At 41.8% G+C, this 12,322-nt stretch overlaps 1 protein-coding gene across 1 annotated transcript in view; it reads left to right on the forward strand.

Annotated features, from left to right (window-relative positions):
- The first annotated feature begins 985 nt into the window (after positions 1 to 985).
- LOC139445313 (PR domain zinc finger protein 14-like) overlaps positions 986 to 12,322 on the forward strand; it is an 89,309-nt gene continuing 77,972 nt past the window's right edge. Inside the window, exons 1-3 of the mRNA XM_071226436.1 lie at positions 986 to 1,148; positions 1,396 to 1,667; positions 11,805 to 11,909. Coding sequence (XP_071082537.1) covers positions 1,078 to 1,148; positions 1,396 to 1,667; positions 11,805 to 11,909 — 448 coding nt within the window. The 5' untranslated portion in view covers positions 986 to 1,077. The remainder of the gene's footprint in view (positions 1,149 to 1,395; positions 1,668 to 11,804; positions 11,910 to 12,322) is intronic.

The raw sequence follows: 12,322 nt of genomic DNA on the forward strand, positions 1-12,322 counted from the left end.
TGTAATTCTACTTGTTGTAGGTCATCCACAATATGCCCAGAAACCCCATATAGAAATGCACCAGTGTTTCCATGTTCTGCCATGTTATTGTTTAAAGCGGTATTCACATCGAAGTGATATCGAAGCATCGAAGAGAGGGCAATAATGTAGGGGGTGACATGGCACGGGCATGCTCAGCTTGTGTAACCATATCGAACTGTGAACTCCTGCTCTCAGTTACGTTATGAAACAACCTATCTGACCAGAGATTGTCTTTTACTGAAAAGGAACAGATGAAGGAGAAAGCATACACTCCGAAACGTTGTGTTCCTCTTAATAAAGAAGTTGCCATCCATATACTCTCTCTATGATGTGTATCACTTCTACATGCCATTCAAAGACCTGAACACAATAGTTCAAAGCAGCGTTGTCCTCAACTCGCTCGTTCACTTTTCTTTTCAGTAATAGTGTGATTGCATTTGATGCATGCAAATTACATAAACAGTGAAGGCTATCACGAAATGTTAACATGCAAACGAAAACGTTCCCGTTTTATCTTTGTAACAGGTATGAACATTACGCTGTCGGTCCATTTCATTGAAAAAGGTGATGATCTGGCATGTGCTAATTCTGACTATAGTTGACGCCTCACTCGGATTTAAGGTATCAGTCCCATTAGTTTATTGCCTCATGACGGAATGAGGTAATACTCGAGGAGCAAGGCACAATCTACTTTCTGTTAGCCTAATGACTGTGAAGATTTGCTGTGTCGTGCCTAAGGATGTACAATGAACTGTGCGTGGTGTGAGGCGGGTGTTAGAACCTCCTGCCACTCTCCGGTCCACCAGTCGCCTGGGAGCCTCACGAGACCCTTGCTCAGTCCCCTCACTCAATATACAGACACAAGTGATGGCTCAATTGGACTCGCGCATGCGCACGTCACGTAGTGTGGTCCATTAAAATGAGACTTAAGTTGAGTAAGTTGTGAAGAAAGACGTGCCCAAGTTGGCAGGCGGTCGCCACGCACGACGGGTGCAATATATTGGCGGGCAGGGAAGAGAAATTAATATACACCTCGCCTCATCTCACTGGTCAAGTATGGAGCAGATCAGACCAGCAGTCATGACCTTTTTTGCTGGACAGTATCCTGCAGCTAATATTGCCCAAGGGTAAACACACTTGCAAAATTTACTTTCATTCACAAATTTCAAGTTTCTTATAAATGCAACTTCGGTTATGCCTGTACACAGGTGAATAATTATGGACCTTTCATGTTCACATACCGTAGACAGTCGTCAGCCTACAAGAAATGTTATCAAATGTCAAAATATAAAACACATTTTAATATCACAATTATGTTGGCTGATATTTCCAATAATTCGTCATATTCCTTTAATTTATAATGTTGCCTTTCAGTTTACATCTGGAGCGTCTGAGGTTTGGCTGCCAGCCACCCCCCGTGTTCACCCCCATGTTCCAGGGTATGATTCCTCCAGCTGCCCACATGAACTCTGCCCAGTCCCTCCAGCCTAGAATTGCCGCACCCACACCTACATTTCCTGGGGGTGGGTTGTGCGTCTCCCAGGAGGAGTTAGATATGGTACTCTATGGTTATGCCAAGGGGAAGACGGGCGACCAATATCACGGCCACGCTCTTTCTGGACTTAGGATAGGAGATATCAGTCATGGTAAGTTCTTTGTCATCAAGACTAATATTTAACACATTATGCTTAAAATCTACACAACTTCCCTGTCTGTAAAGTACTGTCCAGATGTGTTGTATATGTTCATTGTCATTGTGAAAGGTAAACTAAGTTAACGGTAAAATAATTGTAGTTCGCATTAAAGAAACGACAAAACCGTGACGAGATTTTTTAAGCATACAAAGTTTTAGACCATGGACACATTTATGACAGCTTACATTATGCGTTAAAACCTCATTGACAGGGTATCCTCAATTACAGCCAAAATATGATTATGCCTTATAACGTATGGTTATGGAAAGCGTTTATTGATGAAATAGTTTTGTCGCTTTTATTCAAATATATAAAATGACCCGTCATAGAAGTGAAATGTTCGGAACAACTGCAACTATACCTGGCCATGACGCTCCACTAGACGTTCTGTACATTCACTTTAAGTTCACTGACAGCCGTTACTATAACGTTGGATCACATCAACGTCGGTTATTAATTTATAATATCACCGGAATACTTTACGTTCATTTTAGGAACGTTTGCTATTTGCCTTTTTTCGCTGAACTAACTGTTGGGTTAAACACATGTGTTGATTGAAATATATAATGTACACCTACATGTGAAAAGTTGATAGCGTGCCGTATCGTTATCTCCGTTATTCTTAATACAACAAAAGTGTTTGGTTTTGTCAGTTTCTCTAGTTTTACAAATAAATGTAACAAATTGGAAATTATATCTGTGTAGAGGTATAAATCTCGCTTCACACAGAAGTTAACAATATTGTAGATTAATTTGTAAGACGGAGACAAGCGAGATGTGTACTTTTACATGCGTAGTTTTAGCCAATGTTAACAAATAAGATAAAATTATAAATACAATAAGAAGATATTTCAAGTTTTCAACAAAATATAGTTATGATTTATGGAATTAAGAAAATATTGAAATCATAGGGGTAAACTGATTAAAATTAAAATACGATGCACAGGAGCGGAAATGATACTCTTTTTTCATAGAAGCACTAGCTGCACCGGGATTATCTATGTTCAAAGAAGCGCAAGTAATACTTTTTGTTCAATTTGTCATATATGTATTTTAGTTCGGATCATCAAAGAAAGTGTCAATGATATTACGTTCTAAATACAAATACTATATAAACACCACGGAAACATAAAATCTATATGTTGGGTACATCAAACTACTGCTTGATTCTGATGTTAATCAAACTATAAGCATAAACATGTTTACTAACAAAGACATATTTCTGTGGTAAACGGGGTTGGTCCTTTGAGTTGACTGGCGATGATAGTGAGCAGCGCTCTACAACCAATCACAACCTAGTGCTTCAACGCCCACAAATCAATAGGATCAAAAAGCAGTGTGGCCGGCATCTTAATCCGGTGCTTGCATTGGGATGTGACATGGGATAGTTCATTCACAGTTTAGAATAGCTGTCTGTGAAACAAAATTAAGACTTCATCAGGATAATCCGACGATCCGTGATAAAATATGCGTGTTGTTTTGCTTGCACTGTAGGGTATGGTTTCCAGATAAAACCGAGTGGACGGAGATTACATGAACGAAAGTTCAATGGATTATTCGCTTTTGTTATATAAACACCAGTGTAACAACACGGTTATTTTCTGAAGAACTAAGTCTGAATAAGTGGTGGTAGACTGGACTTACGGAATTCGCCAAGGTTAGCATTGTGTGTCGCTTTTAGCGCTGCGGTGTCATTGCTGTGTTGTTGTAGGCTGCCCGGGGGTGTTGGTGTTCTGATAGCTGTGACGCCTATACCCCACAGCGTACTCACTGTATATGAGTGATCATAATCACCTATACAAAGGTCACAAAACCTAGTTCCTGCTACGCACCTCTTTCCACGTAAGACATTGCCATAGCAAAACGTCTTCACGAATAAAATACTACACAGCAATATTGCCCTTGCAATATATAGCGCTTGTTGGATTTTCACAAATGACAAACTATATATAGATATACTATATACACTCATCGTTGACGTGTGGCACAGACATATCCGACCTACACTCATATTAAACAGTTGACAAATCAGAAGTTCACAAGTTTTTAGCTGCTGTAAAGAGCCTTTCAAAATATGTTTTTTTTAAAATAAAGTCACATAGTCTCACCCCTTACTGATTTAATGCGAATCATGAAAATAGCCGCCATAATTCGCTCATACACTAACATAATAAGGTTACATCCTAAATCTTAATTGCATGTGCGTGAATAAAACCTGCCTTACTCACGGGCAAACTGTGCTGTTTCGAGCTGAGAAGAACTATTAAGAGAACAGTAGGACAGGACCTGCGAGGACCTGCGACAGGACAGTAGGAGAAGTACCCCCTCCACAAAAGACAGACGACCTCCCCTCTAATACGGACCCCCCCCCCCCACTACAGACAAACCGTCCTCCACTACAGACAGATAAACACTCCACCACTACAGACAGACGAACCCTCCTCCACTACAGACAGACAAACACTCCACCACTACAGACAGGCGAATCCTCCTGCACTACAGAGAGACAAACACTCCTCCACTACAGACAGACGAACCCTACATTACAGACAGACGACCTCCCCTCCATTACACAGACAGACGACCTCCCCTCCATTACAGACAGACGAATAATATTTCTCCATTACAGACAGGCGAATCCTCCTCCACTACACACAGGCGAATCCTCCTGCACTACAGAGAGACAAACACTCCTCCACTACAGACAGACGATACCTACAATACAGACAGACGACCTCCCCTCCATTACATTAGAGACAGACGAATATTCTTCCATTACAAACAGACGACCTCCCCTCCATTACAGACAGATGAACACTCCTCCACTACTGACAGACGAATATTCCTCCATTACAGACAGACGACCTTCCCTCCATTACAGACAGACGAATATTCCTCCATTACAGACAGACGACCTCCCCTCCATTACAGACAGACGAATATTCCTCCATTACAGACAGACGATCTTCCCTCCATTACAGACAGATGAATATTCCTCCATTACAGACAGACGACCTCCCCTCCATTACAGACAGACGAATATTCCTCCATTACAGACAGACGACCTCCCCTCCATTACAGACAGACGAATATTCCTCCATTACTGACAGACGACCTCCCCTCCATTACAGACAGATGAATATTCCTCCATTACAGACAGACGACCTCCCCTCCATTACAGACAGACGAATATTCCTCCATTACAGACAGACGACCTCCCCTCCATTACAGACAGACGAATATTCCTCCATTACATACAACCTCCCCTCCATTACAGACAGATGAACACTCCTCCACTACAGACGACCTCCCCTCCATTACAGACAGACGAATATTCCTCCATTACAGACGACCTCCCCTCCATTACAGACAGATGAACACTCCTCCACTACAGACAGACGAATATTCCTCCACTACAGACAGACGAATATTCCTCCATTACAGACAGACGACCTCCCCTCCATTACAGACAGACGAATATTCCTCCATTACAGACGACCTCCCCTCCATTACAGACAGACGAATATTCCTCCATTACAGACAGACGACCTCCCCTCCATTACAGACAGACGAATATTCCTCCATTACAGACAAACGACCTTCCCTCCATTACAGGCAGATGAATATTCCTCCATTACAGCCGACCTCCCCTCCATTACAGACAGACGAATATTCCTCCATTACAGACAGACGACCTCCCCTCCACAACAGACAGACGAATATTCCTCCATTATAGACAGACGACCTCCCCTCCATTACAGATAGACGAATATTCCTCCATTACAGACGACCTCCCCTCCATTACAGACAGACGAATATTCCTCCATTACAGGACGAATATTCAGATGAACACTCCTCCACTACAGACGACCTCCCTTCCATGACAGACATAGCAGACATTACAAACCTACTCCATGACAGACATAACAAACCTCCTCCAAGACAGGCATAACAAACCTCCTCCATGAGAGACATAACAAACCTCCTCCATGACAGGCATAACAAACCTCCTCCATGAGAGAAATAACAAACCTCCTTCATAAAAGGCATAAAAAACCTCCTCCATGACAGGCATAACAAACCTCCTCCATGACAGACATAACAAACCTCCTCCATGACCGACATTACAAACCTCCTCCATGCCAGGCTTTACAAACCTCCTCCATGACAGGCATAACAAACCTCCTCCATGAGAGACATAACAAACCTCCTCCATGACAGGCATAACAAACCTCCTCCATGAGAGAAATAACAAACCTCCTTCATAAAAGGCATAAAAAACCTCCTCCATGACAGGCATAACAAACCTCCTCCATGACAGACATAACAAACCTCCTCTGTGACAGACATAACAAACCTCCTCCATGGCAGACATAACAAACCTCTTCCATGACAGGCATAACAAACCTCCTCCATGACAGACATAACAAACCTCCTCCATGACAGACATAACAAACCTCCTCCATGACAGACATAAAAAACCTCCTCCATGTCAGGCATTACAAACCTCCTCCATGACAGACATTACAAACCTCCACCATGTCAGGCATTACAAACCTCCTCCATGACAGACATTACAAACCTCCACCATGTCAGGCATTACAAACCTACTCCATGACAGACATTACAAACCTCCACCATGTCGGGCATTAAAAAACCTCCTCCATGACAGACATAACAAACCTCCTCCATGACAGGCATAACAAACCTCCTCCATGACAGACATAACAAACCTCCTCCATGACAGGCATAACAAACCTCCTCCATGACAGACATAACAAACTTCCTCCATGACAGACATAGCAAACCTCTTCCATGACAGACATAACAAACCTCCTCCATGACAGACATAACAAACCTCCTCCATGACAGACATAAAAAACCTCCTCCATGTCAGGCATTACAAACCTCCTCCATGACAGACATTACAAACCTCCACCATGTCGGGCATTAAAACCTCCTCCATGACAGACATAACAAACCTCCTCCATGACCGACATTACAAACCTCCTCCATGCCAGGCTTTACAAACCTCCTCCATGACAGGCATAACAAACCTCCTCCATGACAGACATAACAAACTTCCTCCATAACAGACATAACAAACCTCTTCCATGACAGACATAACAAACCTCCTCCATGACAGACATAACAAACTTCCTCCATGACAGGCATTACAAACCTCCTCCATGGCAGACATAACAAACCTCCTCTGTGACAGGCATAATAAACTTCCTCCATGACAGACATACGAAACGTCCTCCTTGAAAGACATAACAAACCTCATCCAAGACAGACATAACAAACCTCCTCCATGACAGGGATAACAAACCTCCCCCATGACAGGCATAACAAACCTCCTCCATGATAGGCATAACAAACCTCCTCCATGACAGATATTACAAACCTCCCCCATGACAGACATAACAAACCTCCTCCATGATAGGCATAACAAACCTTCTCCATGACAGGCAAAACAAACATCCTCCATGACAGAGAGTCAGACAACCTCCCCTCCACTACAGACAGACGAACCCACCTCCATTACAGACAGACGAACCCACTTCCACTACAGACAGACGAACCCACTTCAACGGGTCGCAGTTCACTGAGTAGAGTTGTGTTCCATGGGCATATTAATGACATGGTCTTGAGTTTCAATCCAAGTTCTCTCTCATAATGTTTCTAGGTTTTTAGTTACACCCGCGCTTGTCGCCAAAGTGGTAAACGTCCAAGACCTGCATCATGTCGGGGTATGCTCCCACATCCAGTCATATAACTGAAATGCAGTTCAAAGCGGCGTAAGACCAAGTTCACTCAAATCTCACGACGCCAATCACTGACTTGCCGACTCGATTCTTTATAGGCCGCCGTCATATGGCTGTATTATTGTTTACTTCCGCATACAATGTACGTTGCGTAGAAAATGACGAGTTGTATTTTTATTCATGTCTAACGTGTTATCTTTCTGAATATAATAATTCAAATTCAGTCAATTTCATCTACAGATTAAATGCTGTAGCTGAACCCACTGGGCTAGGTAATATCTATGTTGCTATGAAGATGGCGGTGTCAACACGAGAGGATGAGTGTCCACCTGTGCTGATGAAAGTGTTCTCTGTCATGAAAAAAATTAACAAACAAATAAGAATGAAGAAGAGAGAGAGGTGCTCGATAATAATAATAATAATAATAATAAATATAGCTGCAAAGCAGCAATGGCGGGCTCCAAGCTATACTGTGCACAAACGTCCATGTTCGAATCCTCAAAGGGTTTCCTTGTACCAAATCCCTCAAATGTAGGCACCACTTGTAGGGTATCACCGCTACAAAATTGTCGTGTGCCGGGGTGTCCAAGTCTGTTCTTACCCCATTTCCGACCTCGGACATGTTCGAATCCATTAAGGGTTTGCTTGTACCAATTCCGTAACAAAATAGTCACCGGAAATCGCCACAACGAAATTCGCGTGTTCCAGGGGTGTCCCAAATATTAATCAAATATTACCACCAAAGGTGTTACTTTTAGCATGCAACCAAGAACAAACAATAAGATGCATATGGCACACTAACTTCATGAAAACTTTCAATAGTTTCTGTGGAGAACCTTACAAGATATGATCTTCAAAGTAAAGTTTCGGTGAAAAAAATGATCAAAATCAAAATCCAATAGGTCCGTCGATATAAAAGATATCCAAAATCGGCTAACAGAGTTTGATGTGCTATGTAAGGAGACCATTCTCAGAAAGTTTGAAAACATTTCATGCAATGGACTCAGAAGAGTATGCATTTAAAAACAGGTACCCAAAAGACACTGTGAAAACATTGAATCCAAAATGGCTGCCAAACCACGTGACCAATGACCAAAGTCAAAGAACATAAAATGTCAAGCATCCAAAGCAGCAGACACATCTAAAGTTTGAAAGTAATTGGACAAGCGGTTGCGAAGCAACAGGGCTAAATATAGCTTTAAAAATTGTTTATTTTTCAGTTATCTCCCCTTGGTCTTTGGGCCTACGGCCTTGGAATTTGTGTGGTATCTGGTACATAAGTATCTGGATACACATACAAAATTTGAACAGAATCGAGACAGTGGTTATTATGCTAGCTCTGGAACAAAAATCGGCGGAATAATAATAATATTAAATCGAACGATAGCACTGGGACTCTTCAGCTTTTCGGCTTGGTGACTCTTTAACAGGCTGTAACGTCTTTGTCAGTTGAGCTCCAGTCAAATGGATGAGCGTTCTGAGTTCGTCGGGGCCCCGGGTTTATGTCGTATTGCTGAGATAAAGTGCTAAACCTGTTTCCGACCTCGTCCATGTTCGAATCCTGATATGGTTTGCCTGTACCAACGCCGTCAAATGTAATGAACCGCTTGTCAGACATCCCCACATGTGTCCCAGTGTGTTCTTAACCCATGTTTGACTTCGACCATGTTCGAATCCTCAAATGGTTTGCCTGTACCAACGCCGTCAAATGTAATGAACCGCTTGTCAGACATCCCCACATGTGTCCCAGTGTGTTCTTAACCCATGTTTAATTTTGACCATGTTCGAATCCTCAAATGGTTTGCCTGTACCAACGCCGTCAAATGTAATGAACCGCTTGTCAGACATCCCCACATGTGTCCCAGTGTGTTCTTAACCCATGTTTGACTTCGACCATGTTCGAATCCTCAAATGGTTTGCCTGTACCAACGCCGTCACCGTTTGCAGGACATCACCACTACGAAATTGGCGTGTGCCAGAGTCAACCAGTGTGTTCTAAACCCATTTACCACCCAGACAATGTTCGAATCCCGATAATCGCCTCTTAAGACAAGCATGGGTTGCCGAAGACCAATTCTAACCCCGATCTTCAAGGGCAGCATACATACTGCAAAAGACACTTGACGGTCAAAGGGAAATAACCCTAGGTTTTCTGAGCGATATATTCGGTATTTTGTCAATATTACCACCAAGCGGTGTTACTTTTAGCATGCAGCCAAGAACAAAAGATGAGATACATGTGCCCGACTAACTTCATGTAAACTTTCAATAGTTTCTGTGGAGAACCTTACAAGATGTGATCTTTATATACAGGAAAAAATCGGTGAAAGAAATCATCAAAATCAAAATCAAACAGAGCCGTCACTAAGACAGATATCCAAAAACGGCTAACAGAGTTTGGTGTGTTATGTGTGGAGACAATTCTCAGAAAGTTTGAAAGCATTTCATGCAGTGGATTCAGAGGAGATAGTATTTGAAGACAGGTACCCAAAAAACCCTGTGAAAACCTTGAATCCAATATGGCAGCAACTAAAAAAGATATCCCAAATCGGCTAACAGAGTTTGATGTGATATGTATGGAGACAGTACTCAGAAAGTTTGGATGCATTTCATGCATTGGATTCAGAGGAGATAGGATTTGAAGACAGGTACCCCCAAAACCCTGTAAAAACTTTGAATCCAATATGGCTGCCAAAGCACGTGACCAATGACCAAGATCAAAGAACAGAAAATGTTAAGCACCCGAAGCAGCAGACATGTGTAAAGTTTGAAAGTAATCGGACGAGCGGTTGCGAAGCAATAGGGCGAAATATATCTTCAAAAAATACTTGTTTTTCAGTTATCTGCCCTTGGCCATTGGGCCTACGGCCTTGGGTTTTTTGTGGTATCTGGTACCTAACAACTTGCACACACACACAAAATTTGAACAAAATCGACCCAGTGGTTAAACTGCTATCTCTGGAACAAAAAACGGCGGAATAATAAATAATAATAATAATAATAAATAATAATAAATCGAACGATTACAATAGGGCTCTACAGCCTTTCGGCTTGGAGCCCTAATAATAATGTATGGAAAGTTGATTCTGTTTCAAATCATGTATAATTCCGTCATGCACATTTCCATGATCCCCGAATTACAAGTGTCCATCTCTTCCATCCATGTATGTTCCCATTACCTGCGCCGTCCTTGTTTCCGATGTTGACCAACTCTGTACTCTGCTATCACATCATCGGGTTATTCAAACAAGATATTTATCTTTACCCATGAGCCGTCTGTTTAAGAAAATCGCATACGTTTGCTCACTTGTTTATCAGGTTAATGTAAGACACATTACGTTTTCGTCCATCAAACCGCAAACCGTATTGAGAAATTACACGGCAATGGAATGACTGAATGATCATATGCCACAGGTTTTATAGCAGTCTCTATTTACCTGTCATTTTCGCGAAATTGTCAGGCGTCATATTCAGCCTATTGTCAGCTCAACTGGTGGTATCGGAATTTTAACAGACTCCATAAAAATAGGTGAGAGTCGATCTTCATCTAAATCAGGTGTTAAAACACGTGAAATCATTGTCATAAATAGTGTAACTGATGACCTCCCACAGTTGTACCACGTGTTCTCTAAACATAGTACAGCAGGTTCATTTTCAGTGTCCAGCTTTACGCCGATGTAAACTAAAGATAAAAATGTTGACATGGAGTTTGATGAACTGCAATATGAAAATATAGACCAAAAAGATGGCGCAGTTGCTTCTGTGTATTTAAATCTATTGTCAGTCATACAAACCCCAAAATAAACTTTTAAAGTTTGCCCGAGGGACTGAAATGGAAACAATGATTCCATTGTACTTAATTACAAAAAATGTAATTTATGAAACCCCCAAATAATAAACAGTTTCCTGTACTCTCTATAGAGCGACGGAAAGAAAGGTCATGGTTGCGACGTCCCTTGACGTGGCCACGACTTCCACTACAGACAGACTTAAATCTTTGTAACGGTATTGTTTGTCTTGAATTATTTAAAAGGGATTCGATGCCCCGAAATCGCCTGGACTTTTCACTGCGTATGCATACTTTTTCTCATGAATCTTAGTTTATTTAAAACTATTTTAAAATATTGTCACAAATGTGGTGTTGGACATGATGAAGTGCACATAATATATTTTCATTTTGTTAAATATTTGAAATTTTATTCGGTTTGAGCTGCAGTCTTGTATTTGTTGTCTGAAAATGATCTCGGTGAGATACAATGAGCCGTGCATTATACCGGTGCATCTAACAAACATATCTCACTTGCTAGTGTCTATGTTGCAGGTATTGACCGGATACTAGGTGGTCAAGTTCAAGTGGGGTTGAATCATGGGACCAAGGCTACACCGACCATTGTGCTTGATACAAGTTGCCTGGACCTCCCCGAAGGTACGTGTGAAACACACTCTACTCCCCAATTAAGTCATAGCCTGATCCATGCCTGGAAAAACCTTTAAAGTTCAAATGTTGCTTTGCTTTCACACAATAAATATCAATGTTTAGTCTAATCTCCACTAAGGGCTTTTCAGGCAGATAATGGTAATTAAACAAACAGAAAAAGATTGTGACGTGTAGCTGTCCCTTTCTTTGCTATTATGACAAGGCGGATTGTCTGGTTGTACACCTGGTCTAAACAAACGGAGCAGTAGAAGGACACGAGTTGTAATTGGCGGTGAGGTTGTGACAGCTACCCCTTGCTCTGCTCATGTCACAGACACTCTCACTGACTCCCTCCCTTCCCGTCGCGACTTGGATCTCCATTCAAACCTATTGTAGGCGACTCTCGTCGTTTATGTTATAAC

The sequence above is a fragment of the Haliotis cracherodii genome, unplaced genomic scaffold (genome assembly GCF_022045235.1).
Source record: "Haliotis cracherodii isolate W230 unplaced genomic scaffold, xgHalCrac1.p SCAF_6, whole genome shotgun sequence".
Taxonomy (NCBI): Eukaryota; Metazoa; Mollusca; class Gastropoda; order Lepetellida; family Haliotidae; genus Haliotis; species Haliotis cracherodii.